The 22049-nt window shown below is 39.3% G+C and overlaps 1 protein-coding gene across 6 annotated transcripts in view; it reads right to left on the bottom strand.

The window, feature by feature from the left end:
• PIK3R4 (phosphoinositide-3-kinase regulatory subunit 4) overlaps window positions 1–19799 on the bottom strand; it is a 60747-nt gene extending 40948 nt beyond the window's left edge. The window contains exons 1-7 of one of the 6 annotated variants that reach the window (XM_045199828.3): window positions 19678–19799; window positions 19306–19425; window positions 17816–18592; window positions 10069–10202; window positions 7433–8015; window positions 3807–3941; window positions 1968–2189 (exon numbers count right to left, since the gene is read on the bottom strand). In XM_045199828.3, the coding sequence (XP_045055763.2) occupies window positions 1968–2189; window positions 3807–3941; window positions 7433–8015; window positions 10069–10202; window positions 17816–18548 (1807 nt within the window). In that variant the 5' untranslated portion in view covers window positions 18549–18592; window positions 19306–19425; window positions 19678–19799. Of the gene's footprint in view, window positions 1–1967; window positions 2190–3806; window positions 3942–7432; window positions 8016–10068; window positions 10203–17815; window positions 18593–19218; window positions 19264–19305 lie in introns of those variants that run through there. The other 5 variants (XM_024565800.4, XM_045199829.3, XM_024565801.4 and 2 more) reach the window with 5 other exon arrangements.
• Window positions 19800–22049: the final 2250 nt, after the last annotated feature.

Here is a 22049-nt window from a genome sequence, read left to right as displayed (position 1 = left end):
TAGATGGGATGGAAAGAGAAGGGAGAAACCTATAGGAAAAAAACACCAAAAGATTCATAGAGGTTGTACATGGGTTACAGGGTTAGAGATTATTTGTTTGCTCCTTGGTTTCTCTATTTTCCAAATTTTTTACAGCACGCGTGCATTACTTTTATAAACAAACAAATCCATGAGAAGTATTTTTAAATGAAAAAATTAATATAAACCCATGTTTCAAAATACACATGAATTGCCCAATAGGTGGAAAAAGTTCTATGAACCACCTTTTCTCAAGAAAAGGAATAAGAATAATTTGAAAAAAGAAAAGAGCAAGAAAGACAAAGATATGAGAAGCAAAGTATTGTATTCAGAAACAGTTAGATGAAGTCTGAGATGCAAAACTGAGATGATTCAATAAATTAATGCAAAAACAAACTAAATGTCTGAAAAGAGGAGGTACAATCATCCTCAACAATAAGAAAGCAAGCACAGCAGGCAATTTCAAAGCTTTTCAAAAGTAGGAAGTACCTTTTTCTACAAAGCATTATGTGGTAGCATCTGCAGAAACATCAATAGTATTGCCATGAGCTTCTTTTCTTTTTTTTTTTTTTAATACATGCAACAGCAAACCTTTTAGCAGTTACTTTCCCAGATGATTGGGAAACAAAATCTACACCCTACAGCTTTCCACTACTACATGAGAACGTTGTAATACCAGCAAAGCTTTCCAAAGTGTAAGAGTCTTTAAGCATTTTGAGTTAACAGACTAGCTGGTACAATCATGTCCAAAATCGTATAAAAGGTGTTAGTTAGTGGGTAATCATAACATGGCTTTAATATATAGTATTTCATAACTGACCAAATCTAAATTTCCTAATTATTGGGTTGGCCAAAGAGTTGGTTTAGTTTTTCTGTGTAATGGTTCTAGTAGTGCTTAGTTCTCTTTACCTTCATTCAAAGCAATCTCGTTAGACTGTATTGTGACAGCTGTCATATCAGCGTGCATTTAAAAAAAAATTTATCAAAATTGGGTAATTTTTTGTGCATCCATTTTAATATTAAAGATGGAAGAAGATACGCAACACTTTCGGCATATTATGCTTTATTATTTCAAGAAAGATAAAAACACAACTTAAACTCAAAAACAGATTTGTGCAGAGTTTGGAGAAGGTTCTGTGACCAATCAAACGTGTCACAAGTGGTTTGCAAAGTTGCTTGGTACTACTGACATTTTGGCCAAATGATTCTTTGCTGTGGGGCTGTCTTATGCATTGGAAGATGTTTAGCAGCACACTTGGCCTCTACGCACTAGAAGCCAATAGCGGGAGACAGCCGACATACTCAAAATATAGAAATCAATACAATTATTGGCGAAAATGAAAAAGGTGTCTTTCATTTTATGGAAAAAAAGTAAACAGACTTTTTGATCAATCCAACAGATTGATTTTCAATCACAATTATACTTTAACTGTTATTTTCTGATTGTATTAGTTATGTATGTTTATTGTTTAAAAATTGACAAAAAAGGAAAATATAAAGAAAACAATCACCCACAATCCCAGTACCACTATTCACACCTCAGTATATACATTCCAGCCCTTTTTTATAAATACATATGATTTACCATTGTTACCTTTACACAACTGAAATCATACTTTAAGTAAGTTTACAATCTACTTTAGTCACTTTAACAATATTTCATGATACCTTCCCGGGTCGTGAAATATTCCTTTAAAACACAGTGTTTAGTGATCACATGGTATTCCTTCATCTCGATGTATCACAGTTTAATTAACCAATCCCTTAATCAACTGAGATATACTTATCACACAAAAGTAGCATAGCATGAAGACAGAAATACTAGCATGAAGACAGAAATACTAGGAACACATCCCATTATTAATAAAATTTGGTAGTATTGTCACCTTTCAGAATGCATGTTTTTTTGAGAAGATCAAAGTCTTAAAGATGAATTTTAAAAAACATACCAACTATACTATCAAAAAAAGCTCCCCGGAGATGCCAATCATTCTTATCATTTAAGAAAGTAATCATGTGGGACAATAAAACATCATTGGCTTTCTGACGTCCAAAGAACACACACAGCCGTGTTATTCCATTTTCCATTAAGGTTTGTTTCACGATATTTTCAGGATCACTTAGCAAAGTGACAACTTTCTGCTGAACCATTTCATGTAAGGCTTGGAGCTCTAAAAAGGAAAAAGATAAAAGTAAAGGTCGGATCCACAATTTGTCCCCATATGCATAGACCCAGTCTTCTTTCTTAGTCCTCAGAGAAACAATGATCACAGAAACCACCATAAAAAGTCTATAATCACTATGTTTTCCACTACTTAGAGCTCTGAAGGATAGATGGAAAGCCAAAATACAAAACTGAACTGAAGAACATCCTTCATAAACTGATTTCACAAGCACAGTTACAATCACTAATTCAATAACTCTATTTGTGAGGTTTAGGAGAAAACTGTGGGAAAGCAAGGAAAGGAGATCATGCTGCTCTGATTCGATCAACTTAACCAAGGACTTGAAAGCTCTAGACCAGTTCAGGGCACAATCTGATGGCACAGGGCAGTGCTCTTAGAGAGCATCTGATAGGCCAGATTATGGTATTTCAGAAAGCCACTACAAGTCCTGCTGAGCCTTTACATGATCTGGCTGCTGCCACCTTCTCTGACCTTATCCCCTATCCACCCTCCCCTTTTATTTATTTACTTAGCTGTCTATCTTTCCCTTACTATCAATAAAATGTCAGCTGAAAAGCAGGGATGTTTTCTGTCTCATTCACCCCTGTGTCCCCAGTGCTTAGAGCAGGCACAGAGCCGACTGATGCACAGCTGCCCCTCCCAATTATCTGATGGCTCAATGAGCGAGGGCAGAGGCCCCTCCAGTCCAGCGCTGTCGGGGGGGGGGGGGGGGGAGTCGGATATGCAAAATTATAATATTCACATTAAAAAAACTTCAGGTTACCTCCCTAAAAGTTTTAACACCTAACTTCATTATCTGAAAAGACCCAATTACACAGTTACAGAATGTTGGACAGTATTTTCCAAGTAATTCCATGGAAAAAGCGAGGGTTTCCTTTCTGATATAGTCTTAAGTTCAAAATTATTTCACTGTCTTCAACTCATGATAATTATGCTGTCTAAAATGATGCCACTTCAACAAGTAACAGAGCCCCTGCAGTGGTCTACAGCACAAAAATCTGAAAACTAGCTTCTCCGGCTTTTCTCAACTAGAAATATCTTACAATAGACCTAAGCATACTATTTACTTCTAAGTCCCTAAGTCAATAAACATGAACTGTAAGCCTGTTGAAGGCTGTATGGATGTAAAGAAACTTAGGACAGGAACTCTGACCTCAGAGTTCACCTTCACATCTGTCCCTTCACAGTAAACTGTGTGTGCTTTAATACGTAAATCACACACGACATGAAAGAAACACAAGTTTATGGCTAAGGATGCACAGAATATACTCACATAAGGAGAAAAGGTTTAGATTCTTTCGCTATGATGTTTCCAGCGTTTTTTTTTCTTTTATCATAAGAATGATACAATTCAGCTAGCTTTACTGTTGACACAAATCAATTCTGGCTGGAAAACAATTGAGCTTAGAATCTGTGGCAACAAGCTGATCATTTGGCTAGATAAATGTTCAAGAATAGAGAGAACAATCAGAAACCAGGGACCCTTCCTATTTATCTGGTATTCTTTCATCTTCCATGAAAATCAGAAATGACGACTTGCTACAAGTTCATATTAGTAATACATTTAAGTTACAGGAAATCTAGAACAGAAAAGCATAGTACCTGTGTCATAATTTCCATTGGGATGTGTAACTTCATCTATTTCTTCACTATTTGGGTCATTTTCCATATTGAGATTTTTTAACTGTACTAATTCCAGGAATCTCAAAGCAGTTTCTGCCAGCAGAGCTATGTTTTCTATAAAAGAAAGAAAATTATACTTATCTTCTTAAATCTCTGTAGTGCTTATAACTTTTTCTCACTAACCCTTTATACATAAAAATAATAATCACAGAACTAAGAAGAAAAAGTAGAACTTTTAAATTTAGCATTTAACCTAATCATTATGTCAGTAACTAATTTCATAATCTGCAAATATCCCTAGACTACCAGTTTTAATAACAAAACATAAGCATCTTTAAAAAAATACGAAAATAACCCAAAATATAGCACTCAGATCTATTGAGGAAAAATAAAAAAAAAATTCCTTCTAAAAGTCCTACCCTTTCTTTTATAAGATTAAATTTTTTTTTTCTTTCTTTGAGTCTAGAGAGAAGGGAAGGGAGGGAGAAAGAGAGAGAGAGAAACATTGACCAGTTGCCTCTTGCACACACCCCAAGTGGAGAGAGAATCTGCCACCCAGGCATAGGCTCTGACCTAGAATCGAACATGGGACCTTTCTGTTTGCAGAATAATGCCCAACCAACTGAGCCACACCAGCCAGGGCCAGAGTTCTACCCTAAACAGTATCCTGACATTGGACCAAAAAACATTCACGTGAAAATAACGGATCAAGCTGGGCTTTGGAATCATAGACCTTGGCTCCAATCTCTACTCTGCCACTGAGTAGCTGGCTGCTTTCACCAACGTGAGCCTCGGTTTCCTCACACGTAAACGAGCCCTTACCAAACTGAATCAACCATTGTTGGATTGCTTTACAAGCAATGCTGTGAGGTTCTTAAGGAACCGAAGTTGAGACTGTTGGCCACACTTCTCCAGTGGTCTACATTTTCTCCTTTCTCTTTCCGATAATCTAGTAAGACTATCTGATACTCCTCACCAGTTTCTTCTAAGTTCCGTGTCACATTTGCTATTAATTATACCTACTCTATTGCTTATACCTTTTCCCTTATGTTATTTATTCCTGTCTCTACAGTTCCTTCTCTATTACTTCTGTACTTCTTAGCCAAAGACTGCACTCTTTCTCTTCTTAGCAGTAAACAGCACAGAACATTAAGTTTAGCTACTTTATTTCATTGACTCTAAGTCTCACTGTGTCTTTAATTTTCACACCTCCAAAACTGAGATGCATCGTGCAATAATTGTGATTTTTCAGTCTACCAAATGCAGTGAGTCCCTTCACCCCATCACCCAGGTTCAAGATTCTTCTGAACAGAACAAAAATTTACCTCTACGTAAGCAAGACAATACTAAATACTACCCTTCAATGTCTGCTCACCCTAAAGGTGGACACATGTGAGGTCATCCTCTGATAGTAAGTCAGAACTCTAGGCGAATATCCTCACTTTAATGAATGCATCTTTATTAAGAAAAGTCTCTTATTTTTCTGAACCTCCAAAGTCTAAGTAGCTCTATGCTTATTTCTCCACTTAAGTTTACACACCACAATGAACCTGAAAGTTTACTTCAGACAAGATACAAAATTGTAACATCCGAGCTAAAAAATAAAAATGTAAAAGAAACTTACAAGTTGATTTTAAACTTTTATAATTACTGGCATGTGGTTTAATTACACTTAACCATAAAAGTTCAAACAGACTTCTGGCTCTATATAAAAAGGCAGGTTTCTCCTGCACCAAGCCAGGATGAAGGGACACTGAAGGTACTGGCACCGACCCCGGGGTTACGCTGGACTCTCGTCATAAAGACCAAAAGACCAAAGAAAAGCAGAGTTGCTCCGAAATCAAGGTCCAGACCAGTAGCTCTGAGAACTGAGGAAGAGTCAGACCAGATACATTTGGGTCATTTTTTTTGGCTATCCCATTCCCAATCTCCTCACTGGTAAAATGAAGGTAATGTAAGTCACTGCTCAAGGGTTTTGCAAGGGATAGCTGTGAAAGATATATAGATCTCAGAATCTTAAAATCTAGGATTTATATCTTAGAATTTAAAATTTAGAATCTGTGTATCTCCTGCAACTAACCCTTGCAGCAACCTTGAGCAGTGGATGCCCTGACACACAACAGGCTTTTCGATAAGGTGTAGCATTTAGTAACTATTAGTAACTGAATGTCAACTGTTAATATGGCACCCGCACGTAAAAAACTTACCTATTTAACACAATTAAGAAGAAACTAAGATACCCAGGGCGAAAAGTAGGTTAAGAAACTCTAAAGGTACACCTTGTTTTTAAAACCTAAAAACTTTTTTTGAAGATTTTATTTATTTTTAGAGAGAGAGGAAGGGAGGGATAAAGAGAGGGACAGAAGCATCAATGTGTGGCTGCCTCTCGTGTGCCCCCTACTGGGGATCTGGCTCGCAACCCAGGCATGTGCCCTGACTGGGAATCGGACCCAGTGACGCTTTGGTTTTCTAGCTGGTGCTCAATCCAGTGAGCCACACCAGCCAAGGCTAAAGCCTAAAAACTCATTTAATTTCATCTAGCTCAATTATATATTTACCAAGCGAATTATAAATATGCTTTGTTACAAGTAATAAACTCAGATCCATCTTAAAGAAATCCTGGATTTTCTAGGCCTGAAGTTTATACCTATACAATTATGGAAACCAGAAACCATAAGTAAATAGGCAGATGGATTAAATATAAATAAAAATATACATTAAAAAGAAAAAAGAAACCCAACAATCACCAATCACTTTGTGGATGTGCCTAAGAGAGAAGGCCAGAGTCTAAAACCATTTTGTGTACATATTCCATTATAATAGTGACAGGCAAGCTGTAAAAAGAATAAACTGAGCAAGTATCTTACAAAAAGTGACAATATCATCACCACACGATATGTACTTCAAAAACGAATCCCTGATTACCATCAGATTACATTTTACAAATAAATTATAGAATTATGTAAATCTTTCAATGACATTTCCATGAAGAAATAAGCATTCGGAATTCATCTGGGGAGCTAAAAACATGAATCCATATCACTTGATTTTATGAGTGAGAATTATAAGCAAAACATGCAGGTGTGTTAGGTGACAACACACCCACCTCATCAGAGAAGCCACACGTCCTAAGCACTAGAGTAACTGAAAGGACCTTAAAATTCAGTAACTTAATGGGGGGGATCTTTCAACACCAGATTACCCAGCAGAGTAAATCTTTTTCAACAATAAACTGAATATCCTAAAATTGATATTCAAACAAGCTTATTTGTTTCAGAGCAACTTCATAAAGGCCTGAAGACACTACCTCAAAAGCACATCCTTATGAACATTAGTCTTACTTCAAATTAAATGTAATACTCCCAGTAAAATCATAAGATTCTGTATTACATACTTTGTACTTGGTAATGCTGATCCCTTCAAAAATGACAGTACACACAAAAGCTGAGAGCCAGGAACAGATTAGCTATATTACTACAATTAACACAAACAGTTTAAAGACCAAAGTGTGTTCTTGGAATTCCCGAAGAAATCAGAGAAACAAAAGGTATTATAATCACTAACTTCAAAAACATGAGTGGCCATTATTCGGACAAGTCTCTTACCGGCATAGGCTAGTCTGACAATGGTAGCATCGTCTTGGGCTAAGTGGGCTATGCCCGGCAGTATGTATTCCGGATAGATATTGACATCATTGCGAGGAACCTCTTTGACAAGAGCTAGAACTTTGGTCAACGTCCTCAAGGCTTCGGCCCTTACTCTCGGAACAGAGTCATTGCTGAAATGCAAAAGATATGGAGTGATACGATCCAAAAGAATTTCTACACTTAATCGTGGGGCCAAATGAAGAATAAGTTCCAAAGCAGCAAGTTTGGAATCACAGTATTTAAGGGTCTGTAGACAGGAGGTTATAACAGACACCAGGATAACCAGCCCATTTTCCTTAGGCTCTTCTTCTGATTTTTCTGGCAGGTCATGTCCACAGAGATTGTGAATAATGTTGCCCAAATCCTTCCGTATAACCAGAATACGCTCATCTGCAGACAGAAATGTTTCCTTGGCAAACTGGGCCATGTAGGGCTGGAGGAAAGTATAAAATATTTCAGGAAAGGCATTGCCACGCTGCTGCTTCAGGTAATCTTCTGCCTCTAACCGTTTATCTGGCTCACGGTGAATCATCTGCGTTACCTACACCAAGGGGAGAAAGGGAGTAAAAAAAATACATTTGAGAACCCCGAATTAAATCAGATGATTACAAGGGCATCTTAACCATGATTTAAAGGATTTAGATGTAACTCTGACTCTTCTCAACCTTTACCATTCAAACTCCTTTCAGAACCTAACTACTGAGTAATACATGACTCTACTATTGCCCTAAAGAGCAACAAGAAATTACATTCTAACTCTTACAAATGGCCCAGACACGTAAAGAAGAGGTGTACTCTGTTCAACATTCCCCATTTATTAAGACAGAGGAATAATGCCCACAACTCAAGGATTCTTAAACTTTTTGAGCAGGAGATGCCACTGAGAAGCTGAGGAAAGCAATGAGATTTTGTCCTAAGAGAAAAAAATGTATACACAATTTCGCACACAAAATCACACAATTCTGGAAAGAAACACAGATCCCCTGACACCTATTTACATATCAGAGTTCTGGTTTGGAGACTTATTTTCACAAGCTCAAGGAAATACATAGTTTAAGTGTAGCTCTAGGATCTGTTCGAAAAGGGAATTAGTGGTTTAAACGTTTTAACTAATGTAAAAGAGATGTTAACTCCTGCAAACACCAAAAATGGCATACCTAATTTGAATTTATTTCTAGCATCATAAAAAAATATTTTTTTCAACATACAGAGCACATTTCATCTTTCCTAGACCCTCACAGTATCACTCATTATTTAAATACACGAAATATCATAAAAGTATACTTAGTTATTTGAGCTTTGTTTATATTCTAAATAAAAGTCTCTCATTGAACCTGGGAGAATCCAATGTACTGTAAATAAGGAAAAGTGACTTAACAGAATTAGTTTTACATTTGAATTAAGCCTCAAAGATCAATCAAGTTCATTCCTTTCACAGTTAAGAAAACGGAGGCCCAGATGCACGCCAATGTGACATGATGAATGAGTGCCAGACCCAAAGACATAGCCCAGTGTACCGACTCCTAATCCAGTTCACTGCTCGCTGAACGTGAACTACACTGGCTTTCTCTGAAGCATATTTTTTAACATTTGCCATTTGTAAGGGAAGTTAAAATATATATTTTCCGACCTTACTAAAGGATACTTTAATTTTTTTATGCTCACCCAAGGATATGTATTTGTTTTTTTAATTGATGTTAGAGAGTGAGGAAGGGCGAGGAAAGAGAGAGAGGAAAGAGAGAGAGGAGAGAGGGAGAGTAAGGGGGGGAGGGGAGAGAAAGACAGAGAAAAACACTGATCAACCTCCTCCTGCCTGCACCCCACCCAGGGAACCAGGGATCAAACCTGCAACCTGGCTATGTGCCCTGACCCAGGATCAAACTTACAACCTTCTGGTGCACAGGAGGACACTCCACTCAAATGAGCCACCAGGCCAGGGCAAGGATGTTTTAAATATCCCATTTCCTTTCCATGACTCAGAGTCATCAGCATGGTAAGCTCAGTCCCTATGACCACTGACTTTAAAAAGATCCCCTCAACCAGTAATGGCTTACATGACCTCCCACAGAAATCCTCCCATGTGCTCAGCTACACTAATTTGTGATTCTGTATCTCCCCTTGCAGAACCGCCCTCAGGGTCAAGGAAGGTAAACAAAGCTAATAGCTTCTATACAAAATGGCCTTATACTGCTGCATTATATTCAAGTTGGTGTTTCCCTCTCCTTTGTTTTAGGTGTGTCTTCTTCATTTCTTACTATCAAGTTCTATCCTGGGCCCCTTCTCCAACCCCCAGGCAGGCCTCGCCTCACCTGCTTCTAAATCCATCCAAAGCAGAGCTAAAGATTATAATGGGAATGGGAAAAGGTGTGTGTATTGTGTGTGTGTGTGTATAAAACATTCAGTCAAATGAGCTCTGTCTGAGAAGGGGGAAAAATTGTACATTTTTCCCTAGTAAAGTAAAAACAATAAGCCATTTGTATTAGTCTATAGGGCTCTTTGTTCCAAACATGTAACATTTTAGAGAGTGAACTAATGCAAAAGAAAGAACACAATTCTATTAAATTCTTTATGGCAAATATTTGTAGCATAGTTACCAAATCTCTGATACTGCGATCTTCAATTTTATTGAGCACTTGTTCAGGGAAAAATTGTCCATTTCTATAAGCCAAAAGTTGAGAGAGATCAAATAATGGTACACCTTCTGTAAAAAGCTCAGCTATCACACAACCTGGAAAATAGCAGATATAATTCCATTAAACATGAAATGCAAGGTATCAGTAATATAGGTCAAGAATTCAGAGAACTCATAAAACTCGACATGTAAAACCAAGTAAACTGAACTAAAAATTTTAATGCAATATACAACTGCAACCAATCAAGACAGAGAAAATATCTACTGCATGATCATCAATTTCTAAAAGTGCAGTCAAAAGGTCCATTCTATTGTTCTCCCTCTTAAAAAAAAGTCACTTCCTAGTTCTATAATTTAAAATGAATGTGTGCATATAACATATATACACCATATATTTAGAAATAGATACTCGTAATAGATTAAAAGCTGCAAGAAATACACTATTTTTTTAAAATATGGGTTTACAGAAATTAAGTTCATTAGAAATTACTGTGAAATTATAGCTGAGAACTCACTTCATCATTAAACAAAAAAATCACTAGGTGTCCACATCAGGCGCTCACAGCACACGAAACAGACAAAACCCCTGCCCTCATAAAGCTTTCATCATAGGAAGGAGGCATAGAACAAACCAGTGAGCAAACACAGTGATAAAATGAGAAGTGCTGAGAAGTGTGACTTATGAAGATTAGAGAGGAAAGAAGGTATAACCCAATCATTTTACACTTACATAACCTTCAACAAGGAATAAGAAAGAAAACCTTTCTACATTCCAGAAAGGACAAAGCAGTTTCGCTGAATCATTATATGACACACATTTAGCAACTCTTAAAGATTCTTAAATAGCCTTAACTCGCCACAGCCTTTGCATTTACTAGTCCTTCTGCCTAAAATGCTATTCCCCCAAGTATGCATGTGGCTTATCCCTGCACCTCCTTCAGATCTCCAATCAAATGTCACTTTAGCAGGAAGGCCTTTCTTGATGGCCCCATTTAAAATCGCAAGCCCCACAACCATAACTCCCCCATACTCTTCACCGGGCACATTCCCTTTCCCCTTTCCCTCTTTTCCTCTCAGCATCAATTGCCAAATTATATGTTTTATTTTTTTTCTTTATTGTCTATATACCCATTACAAGGCAAACTCCACGAGGAAGGGATTTTTGTCCATTTTGTTCACTGAAAAATCTCCAGCAACTAAGACAATCCTGACACATATAAACACTACATTTCTCCCATTAATTTCTGCCTACAGACTATCAAGTTTTAGAATAAAAGACTTAAAAATAGCTGTTACAGACATCATAACCAAAAAGGAAATAGAATTAAACAACGCTACAGACCAGCTGGATCTAAGATATCAAAGGAACACTACACGCAACAGAACACAAAGTTCTCCTAAAGCACGCGTGGAACACTCTCCTCAAGTACGCGTGGAACGTTCTCCTCAAGTACACGTGGAACACTCTCCTCAAGTACGCGTGGAAAGTTCTCCTCAAGTACACGTGGAACACTCTCCTCAAGTACACGTGGAACACTCTCCTCAAGTACACGTGGAACACTCTCCTCAAGTACACGTGGAACACTCTCCTCAAGTACACACGGAACACTCTCCTCAAGTACACACGGAACACTCTCCAGGTTAGGCCGTATGCTAGGCCATAAAACAACCCTCAGTAAGTTTTAAAAAACTGAAATGATACAAATTATGTTTTTCAAATCACAATGGAATGCAATAAGAAATCAGTTAACAAAAAAAAAAGTTTGAAAAATTCTAATATGTAGGAATTAATCATACCCCCAAATTACCAATGGATCAAAGGGAAATGATGAAATACTTTGAGATGAATGCAAGTGAAAACACAAAATACAGAAACATATGGAATGCAACTAAAGCAGTGTTTAAAGGAAATGTGAAACTATAAACATCTCTATGAAAAAGGACAAACTCAAAACAATCACCTTACCTTCACCTTAACAAGAGTAAACTCAAACCAAAGTAAACAGAAGGAAGAGAATAACAAAGATTGGGGTGGAAAAGGGACATTACCACCAACTACCAACCGTACAGAAATGGAAAGAATTGTAAGACAGTATGATTTGAACAACTGCATGCCAACAAATTAGATGATCTAAATGAAATGGACAGATTCCTAGAAAGAGATCGCTAAAGCTGCCTTGAAGAAGAAACGGAAAATCTGAATGAGCACTGTAAGAGGTTGCATTGGTTATGAAAAACTTCCCACAAAAAAAAAGTCTCAGCCAAGATGGCTTAACAGGCAAATTCCATCAAACTTTGAAGGACTTGACACTCACCCTTCACAAATTCTCCCCCCCCCAAAAAAAGAAGGGACACCTCCCAATTCATTCTATGACATCAATACTATCCCCATACAAAACCAGATAAAGACATCATAAGAAAGGAAAACCACATACAAACATCCCTGATGAATATAGACTTTAAAATTCCTCCCCCCAAAAGTACCGGCCAAATGAGTGTAGGAATCTACACTAATGATAACATAAATGAGGGGAAAGTGGACACCTTAGTATAATGAAATGCTGAGGACCGACAGGTAAATGTGGAGGAAGTGCTGGAATTGGTAAATGAACATTTTAAAGCCAGCACAGTAAAGACTGAATGAGGCAAGAATCATCAGTGGATGCCAAATCGAGGAGGAAATGGTGAAAACTGGCGGGATATTTGCATGGCCTTAAAGTTTCTTCCTATCGGTTGCTTGTTAGTTGCAAGGGATTTTAAAAATTAACTATAGAGAGAAGAAATGGGACAAGATCTTGACCATCCGACACCTTCTGCCTGCAGAAGTGATACTGTAAAGACACATCACCTATGTACTATTCCTACTGAGAATGAATAACCTAGATCTAATCTCAAGGAAACAGCAGAAAAATCCAAAATGAAGAACATCCTGTTTAAAAAACAAAGGGGCGGGGTGGCACCTACACACAGTGATGGGGACTCAAGCGCTGGGAAGTTTTAGTGTAGGTAATGGCTAATAAGCTTGGCAATCAAAGCATGTAAAAAGCTACTGTTTCAGGAACTGAAGGTTTGACCCTCCTTGACTCCAGGAGACCATAAGCAGCCCCACCTTGGTGCCCCAGGAGGACTGCAAGCCATCAAGATGGTGTCTGAGCCATTGTGCTCCAGGGTGAGATGCCACAGCCCAGGACACAGATGAAAGAATGAAAGAAAAGCTGCAGCTTTCATCTGATTAACTTTTTCCCTGAATTCCAAACCCGTTACCTACACTTTTCCTTATAAAAAGGCTAGCTTGAAAGGAAATGTAAGACAGTCTGTTAGGGTACATAACCCACTGTCTTCTCAGATTGCTGGCCATCTGAATAAAAGATTCAATCCCTGCCTCTGCTTATTGGTTCTGGTGGTGACAGGCGGCAAGAACGCCGGCTTTCCCAGTTTCAACAGCACGTACAAAAGCTGGTGAAAACTGAGTAAGGTCTAGAGTCTAGCCAACAGGAAGGCACCCATGTCAAGTCCTGATTTTGATATGGTACTGCTCATATAAGATGTCACCACGGGAGGAAGCTGGGGAAAGGTTTCCTCACTATTTTTGCAACTTCAAGTCTATCATTTAAATATAAAAAGTATAAAATTTTTTAAAATTTAAGGGGAGAAGAGTTCTTCATAAAATGCCAATGTCATAATGACAAAGGCAGTGTAAACGTTACATATAAAAGGAGGCTAAAGAGACAGGAAACTAAGTGCAATACCGGACCTTAGAGTGAGTTCTGTCCTGGAGCAGGAAAAATGCTACAAGGGACATTATTGGGTCAAATACAAAATCAAAATAGAAAGTGTAAATTAAAGTATCACATCACTGTTAAGCTTGCCAAGCTGATAATTGTAACATACAATTACATAAACATGGTATGAGACTATCCCTAATCTGAGGAAATACATACTTAAGTGTTTAGAAGGAAAGGCCCAAAATGTATGTAACTTTTTCAGGAAAAATTCATGCCGAGTGGGAGTGGGGAAGGGAATGTAGAGAAAAGGTACAAATGATAAAGCAATCAGAGCAAAATACTGACAGGTGAATTTGTGTAAAAAATATATGGGCCTTCTTATGTACTATTTTTTTTTTCAAGTGTCCAAGTTTTTAAAGTATGCAAATTTGAAATTATTTTCAAATAAAAAGGCAGAAAGAAACACAGCTACATGGGACTATGTACAGCTAAACAGAGGTTGTTATGGACTAAACTGAGGCACTGGTTACCCCTCCCCTCCATATACATATGTTGAAGCCAGTAGTTTAGAATGTGACTATTTCTGGAGATAGGACCTTTAAAGAGGTAATTATGGTTAAATAAGGTCGTATGTGTGGGCCCAACCCAAGGAGAGTAGCCCCAGGAGAAATCAACCCTGTTGGCACCTTCATCTTAGACTTCCAGCCTCCAAGAATGGGGGAAATAGATTTTTGTTTAAGCTATTTACCTGGGCTATTTTGTCACTTAGCCAGCTAACACAGAGGTGAATACAGGATTTTTTTTTTCTTGCATCTTTAGAATGTTACTCTGGAAGAGGTGTTATTGGGTGGTATTTCTCTATGGGACAACTTGTTCGAGTTGTCTATCATCACTGAGTCCTTCTTACCATTCAGATTTGCACTCAAATGTTAAATTCCAGGAAAGGCCTTATCTGACCACGTTAACTAAAGTAGTCCCCTACCAGCCTTTGTCACAGCACTCATCACTAACCAAAATTAACTTATTTATTTACTTGTTTACTCTCTCTCTTCCCCACAAGAATGCAAGCCCCATGAGGGCAAAAACGTTGTCAGACTTGTTCACAGCTGTATCCTCAACATCTACACACAACAGTGTCTCACACATAACAGACATATGTTTACCCAGCAAATTAATGAAAGCTCTCCAACAAAAAAAGCTCTGCCCATAGGTATGGTCAGACACAGAATACATCCACTTCTCCCAAACGCGGCCAGGAACATGGATGTGCACCAAGATGGGGAAAGTAAGATTCAAAACCCAGAGAGCCTAAACCAAATCTTAGGAGCCACGGGAGCTGGACAGATCCCACCTCCCTCTTTCAAAGGAGTGAAAGGGCCTATCTTCAGCCAAAACAATGTAGGTAGGGCTCTTTGAGTCTGAAAAAGCAAAATGCTGAGTAAGAATTTTGTGGACATTTACAAAACTACAATGTGTACAAAAAAGATAAATACGAACCTTCATCAACCCCTGAAATGAAAACTCTAACAGACTTCCAGTTCTAACTACGTTATGGGCATGTAATGTGCAGCGTGGTGACTCCAGTTAATGCTACTGCATCGCATAATTGAAAGTTCCTAAGACAGCAGATTTAAAAAGGTCTCATAAGAAGGAAAACAATTCTGTAACTATGTATGGTGACAGATGGCAGGTTTATTGTGAAGATCATCTCACAATATATACGAATATTGAATCATTATGTCTGAAACTAATACAAATGCTATATGCCAATTATACCTCAAAACAACAAAACCTATAAATGACCCCCTAAAGCTAGAAAGTGGCCATGTTTCTAAGCTAAAGGAGTCCTGTTTACAAAACAGGACGTGTAATGTAAAACAGTAAAATGTAATAAAGGTTCGAGAACAATTTAGATAAATTCACTGATCGAGAACGGTGGGACCTGAATGGGTTACATTTCTAATACTGGCAAAGCCGCAGCATGGAGGCTAACCCCGTCTTACCAGAACACCCCTCAGCACTATCTGGGGCACCGATCAGTGAGCCGAACGGACCGACAGAGGTGCAATCCTGTGTAACACTTATTCATTCCCCCTAGATGTAACACACTTCTCCCTTAATGATGTTACTGTATTTTTCTGTAATTTTACTGTAATCTAAAACACAGTTGAATTCATGTTTTTTTTGTAGTAAACCTACAAGTGAGAAAATGGTCAAACCCAACTTTTCCAAAATTTACAAAAAAAAAAGGTCCTGATGCCAGAGTTCAGAAGGTATTCCCCTAAGGGACACCACCCTCAGCACACGTCCCCTCCCAGAGTTTCACAGACCACCTGGAATCGTTTCATGTGGTCTGTGTATGAAATAACACATATGAATGCATGGTACTTATTTCCAGGGAAGAAGGCCACTAATTTTGTCAAATTTTCAATCACTTCTCTACAAACTCTCCCTGGCTACAAACTCAGTCCCTTGGCTCTAACTGTTACCTGTATTTCCTGATAACTACCAAATCTCCCTCTCCATCCTAAATCTCTATGCATCAAACCTTTATAACCAACTGCCTGTTATACATCTTCTCCTAGACATCCCCAAACACCTTCAACTCAACATATCTAATGCAGACCTCATCCTCACCCCCTAGCTGTTCTTCCTCTTGTGTCTCCTATCTCAGCGGCCAGCATCGCCATCCACCAGGTTTCCCAAGAGGGGGTACAGGGAGAGGTAGGGGGTGGCAGTGCTCTTGACTTCATCCTCCAATCAATCACCAAGTCATGACAATTCTACCTATTCATTACCTCTTCAGCATTACAGTCGACTCTTGAACAAGTTTGAACTGCATGGGCCCACTTACACAGATTTTTTTTTCAATAAACATGATGAAAAAAATTTGGAGATTTGCTACAACTTAAACACACATGAATTTTATGACTTTCTTAACATTTTCTTTCTCTAGCTTACTTGATTATAAGTATATAGTATATAACAGATGTAACACACAAAATCTGTGTTAATCGACTGTTTATGTTATCAGTCAATAGTAAGCTATTAGTAGTTAAGTGCTGGGGGCGTCAAAAGTTACATATGGATTTCCGAATGTGCTGGGCATTGGCGCCCCTAACCCTGAACTGTACCTCTCTCTGTTCCCTCTCCAACTTTGTCACAACTTTAAGTCAGTCGGGCTCATGTCTTACCTGGACTGGTGGTGATTTCCCACTAACTGGCTTCCCCTCTCCAGTACAGTTGCCCTCAACCCACTCTCCACGCTATAGTCGGTGTTCTGTCTGCTGATGTCTCTCAAGACTAGCATTGGCCTGTGAGACCCTTTCTGATCTGGGCCTCGCTTACCTCACACTCTATGTTCTGGATGTGCTACGCCACTTAGAGTGCTCTAATAAACCAGTACATCACGCTCTGGTCCTCAAGTCTTTGTATAAGCAACATCCTCTGCCTGAAACAATCATCCAATACCATAGCTAGCTCCCAAACATCTTTCAGGTCTCAGTTTAAATGTCATCTTTCCAATAAAGAGGTCTTTCTTGATCCTGCCTCTCTACCCATCACCATCATGGAGACTAGTTTAAGTATCTATTAAATACATGTTCCTATAAGCACCCTATGTTTATTTCCACCGGAGCAAGTCACATTACCCTGAAATGTCCTTTCTCAATCATATCTATCTCCCCATTAAAGGATACACACCTTAAAAAAGGGACATCATTCCCCATCTATGTCTCTAGCGCTTAAGACAGTGCCTGACACATACAGAACAAGTCAAATACTTCTCAAATGTCTGAATGAACTGCTGTTGCATTTTCTAGGCACATGAACATGCCCAATGAAAGAATGCGGCATATATTTAAAATAGTGTAAGAGGACAAATTAATTTTTCAACATAATGGAAAAATTTTTTAAATCTATGTTTCTATATTCCGGTTAAAACATATGCACATCTCCCCGAGCAAATTTAACCAACTCAAATACCTGCTGAAAAGATGTCCATTGCTCGCTTCAGCTCTCCTCTTGTTCTCTGATTGCTGTTTAAGTCTACAAGTGGAGTTGAAGGATCTCTCATATATTCCAACTCAGTGGCAAACAGTCCACCATCAACAAAACGTTCAGGAGCAATATAACAAGTTCTCCTCCGTGAAGTGTCAAAGAAATAGTTGAAATCTGCTGGGTTGTCCTCTGGAAGATAAGTGGGTTTGAAACTGGCAAAATCAGTTAGAAGGACCCAGTTCCAACTGGTGACCATGACATTCTCAGTCTTGATGTCCCCATGTCGGACTCCAGACTTGTGTGCTTGGTCCACAGCTGTCAGGATCTGGAAAGCGATCCAGCGCTTCTCGATATTATTTAAGAATGGACGGGTACTGATGCGATCGTAGAGGTTGTCTCGCACATACTGCCTGAAGAGCATGGCTGCTTTCTCAGATGCTTTTTCTGCTGCTTTCTGGAAAGGGAGACAGTTTTGTGCCGAATGAAGCCTGATTTTCAATTCCTCCAGCTCTTGTTTATAGCTGGTTAAAGGCAATGTGGGGTCCTGAATGGCAAAGACCTTCACAACCACCAGGCCTTCTCGGTGCTTTGCTCGAGCAACTTTAAAAAAGCGAGTACTCCCCAGGCTCTTATCGTATTCAAAGTCATGGATGTCTGAGAAATAACTCTCCACTGAAAGGATCTGGGAAGGAGCAATGCCAGCAAGCTGATTTCCCATTATGGCAGCACGCACCTCTGGGTCAGTAAGTTAAGATACAACACCTATTAAAAAAATAAAAAATAAATAAAAAAGCAGAAGAAAAAGGAAAAAGAAAAGAAACAAACAATTAAACACCATTATTTATTTGGTCTCCTCCTTAAAGACAGATGCACTTGAGATCATTGTACTTACCCTTCCAGGCAGCCTCTAAATTTCAGACTCATTTATCTAAACAGATCTTGTTACTTTATGTTGTCCTTTCCAGGAGCTGAACTGTATTTAAACAAGCCCCTTCAATATTAAGTTGAAGATGTTAAAACGTGTACTTTCTGATTTTTTTAATTACTAAGCCTTTACTGTGCGTTCAGTATTGTGCTTGGAGATATGAGGGTCACAACAGTACAACATAAAACAGTCTTTGTCCAAGAAGAACTTGTAGTCTTGCACATAAGACACAAACACATTAAAACTTAAAACTAAGAAACACTAATGCAAAAAGTACACTGAACACCTCAAAGGTCAGGCTAAGATCCAAAAATCGGTTTATCTCCTGGGCCTTTCCAGCCTAATTCCAGTGTTCCTTCCCACCCAGCTAACAGAAGGCACAAAGCTGTCTGGTTTGCAACCACCACAAGGGAGACACCCTGGCAAAGATCTTAAAAGAAAAAAAGTAAACCAAAACACACACTTGCCAAACACAGCCCAGGGTTTTCTCCTCGCTCAGATTTTGCAGGAAATTAAAACACACGGCTATGCGCACATATAAAACATTTACCCTAGGACTCTGCAAAGTATCACAAGTCGGTCATTAGCTCACACTAGGGTCATGGTGGGTCACTTCACCGCAGGGAAGGGAGTCGGCAGCCGGGTGAGTCTTCTCTACCAGGGGGTCTTCCTTCAAAGGCAAGAGGTGGGATGTTGGGAGAGAGACGAAATAAAGTCCCAACCTCCAGAAACCCCAGTTGTCCGCCGAGTAGCACTGGGGGAAGCTCTCAGGGACGCAGCACACGGAAGAAGCCAGGTTGAAAAGATTGCACAGATACCCAGGGAGTTGCCCCCGCCAGCCCCCCTAATCAGCCCTAAAGGCCACGTGTTCTCGCGTCTCGTCTTCCTCTAGCGTGGACTTCCAGACCCTCGAGGTCCTCACCACCAGGCGGGAAGGTGAAACTCGGGAGAGCGAAGGAGAACGCCAGTTCCAAGGAAATAACTTGTTCAGCTGCTACACACACCGCAAACGCCGAACTCCTGGGAAAGCCGCCGGTTATGACCACTTCCTGCAGCGGAGAGGAAGTTACGAAGGACCAAGGCTTGAGGAGGAGTCCCTTGTGGGCGGTGGTTGCTAGGAGACAGAAAGGGGGCGTGGTCTCGATCCGCGAGTCTAGAGGAAGAAATCTAGTCCCAGTCCTGCCCTTCTTCCTATCCTTCCCTGAACTCTGGGGCTTCTGAAATCCTCCAAGTGAAGGAAGGAAGGTTTTGAATTGAGTTTCTTTTTCTTTCTTTTCTTCCTTCCTTCCTTCCTTTTTCTGTTTTGAAATAGCAATTATAGCTGTTCATGGAGACTTTAAAGGAATTTTACCTAGTCCTACTCAAAGCAATAAAATTTGCTTGTCCCTGGTGGGGTAGAAAGAAGAAAAAGCCAGCACTCTTCTATCCTTGGCCAGTGAATGGTCTCTCAGTTGCATTGTAGCAGTGATGGCTGTCCCCTTTACACTTGATCTTAACCAAAAGGCCAGAGGCAATTAACTGTCCCCTTTACAGAAAACAGGTATTTCTGGAATGTAGCTGTGCTATAGGAACTACATTTTCCAGCCCCACCCCACACTTTGCATATAAGTGGGGCCCTCTGACAAACTCTCACTATAAAGGACAAGTGGAAATTATGTGTTTTACTTCCAGGTGAAGGCAGGTAAGAGGTGAATGACCTATTGAGCTCTCTCTTTCCCTTCAGGTTAGATGCAGGGACTTCAAGGCCTTAGGCAATGCCAGAGCCACAAGACCATAGGAGACGTGTCCCTGAATCAGACAGCCTGGAGAAAGACCACCTGTTAAACAGGAATCCCCACAGAGGACTTTTACATAAGCAAATGTAAATTCTTATGTGTCAAGCCAGTGAGACATTGACATTTATGTGCTACCGTAGCTAGCCTTACCTTAAAAAATACATTCATCTTCCTGATCTCTACTTATTCCCTACCTCTCCTGGGCTGTTTACCTTGCCACGGCACTTCCACTCCTGTGAGGTGTCCACGTGGACTCTCTACTCTCCTTACAACCTAAGGAAAAGGAGTAAAGAGAATCCCTGATGTAAACAACACCCCCCAGTTAATAGTAAATATGTTTTTTCTTTTGCAGAAGATTGCCAGCTAGTGATGTAAAAGGAATGATAGAAAATTACTATTTTTAACTGGGAGCCTAACAATTGGTTCTCCCAAGGATCATCAAGCAAACATTGTGGGGCAACAAGATGGAGCCACGGTGCCAAGGAGCACCGATAAATTATTGTCCACATTAGAAAGGGGAAAAATGAATCTCTTATTGTGGAAAACTCTGGCAGCAAACCTTTATCCAAAAGATCAAACTTAACATCACAAATAGCAGGACACAGGTATTAGAGGCTCTTGATACGATGTAACGGGAAGCACACTTATCACCCCTGAAGCCTTCTTACCCAAAATGTTTAACTTGAATCTAATCAAGGCTCTAGACCCCATAGTTCAATGTGACAGCCATTAGACCAGGGGAGTAAAACTCATTTTCACCAGGGGCCACATCAGCCTCACAGTTGCCTCCAAAGGGCCGGATGTAATTTCAACTCCTTAACAGTTAAGGAGTAGTTACATTCATACAGTCCTAAAATTATTTCTGCCCTTTGAAGGCAATCGCGAGGCTGATGTGGCCCCCGATGAAAATGAGCTTGACACCCCTGCATTAGACACATTTGACCACTGAGCACTTGAAATGTGGCTACTCCAAACTGAGATGTGCTGTAAAAAACACAGAATTTAAAGAACTTAGTAGGTAAAAATTGAAAAAAGTCTTACTGATATCTTTTTAATAGTTTTTACTTATTGCTTTAGAGAGAGGAAGGGAGAGAGGGGAGAAAAAACATTGATTTATGCATACATTGGTTGATTCTTGTATGTGCCCTGACCAGGGATTGAACCCACAACCTTGGCGTTTCAGGATTACATTCTAACTAGCTGAACTACTTGGTCAAGGCTAAATATCTTTTTTAAATTAATTTAATCTGTTTCTTTTTACATTTTTAAATGTGGCTACTAGGCTATTTTAAACTACATATATGGCTCATGCTGTATTTTTATTAGATAGCCCTGCTCTAGACCTAACTTCCAGCTTATACAAAAAATAAAAGAGAAGAATCATTTAAGCAACACCATCAGGAAACAATGTGGCAAATCCAGAAAATGGAACATTAACCTGGATTCCTCACAGTCAATACCCTGAACACCATGGAGACACTTTTTTAGAATAAAAGACTCTAAAGAGACACAAAATTCA

This window comes from Desmodus rotundus, chromosome 8, assembly GCF_022682495.2.
Source record: "Desmodus rotundus isolate HL8 chromosome 8, HLdesRot8A.1, whole genome shotgun sequence".
Lineage (NCBI taxonomy): Eukaryota > Metazoa > Chordata > Mammalia > Chiroptera > Phyllostomidae > Desmodus > Desmodus rotundus.
Note: the sequence above shows the minus strand (reverse complement) of the source record. Positions and strands in the feature narration are given on the sequence as shown.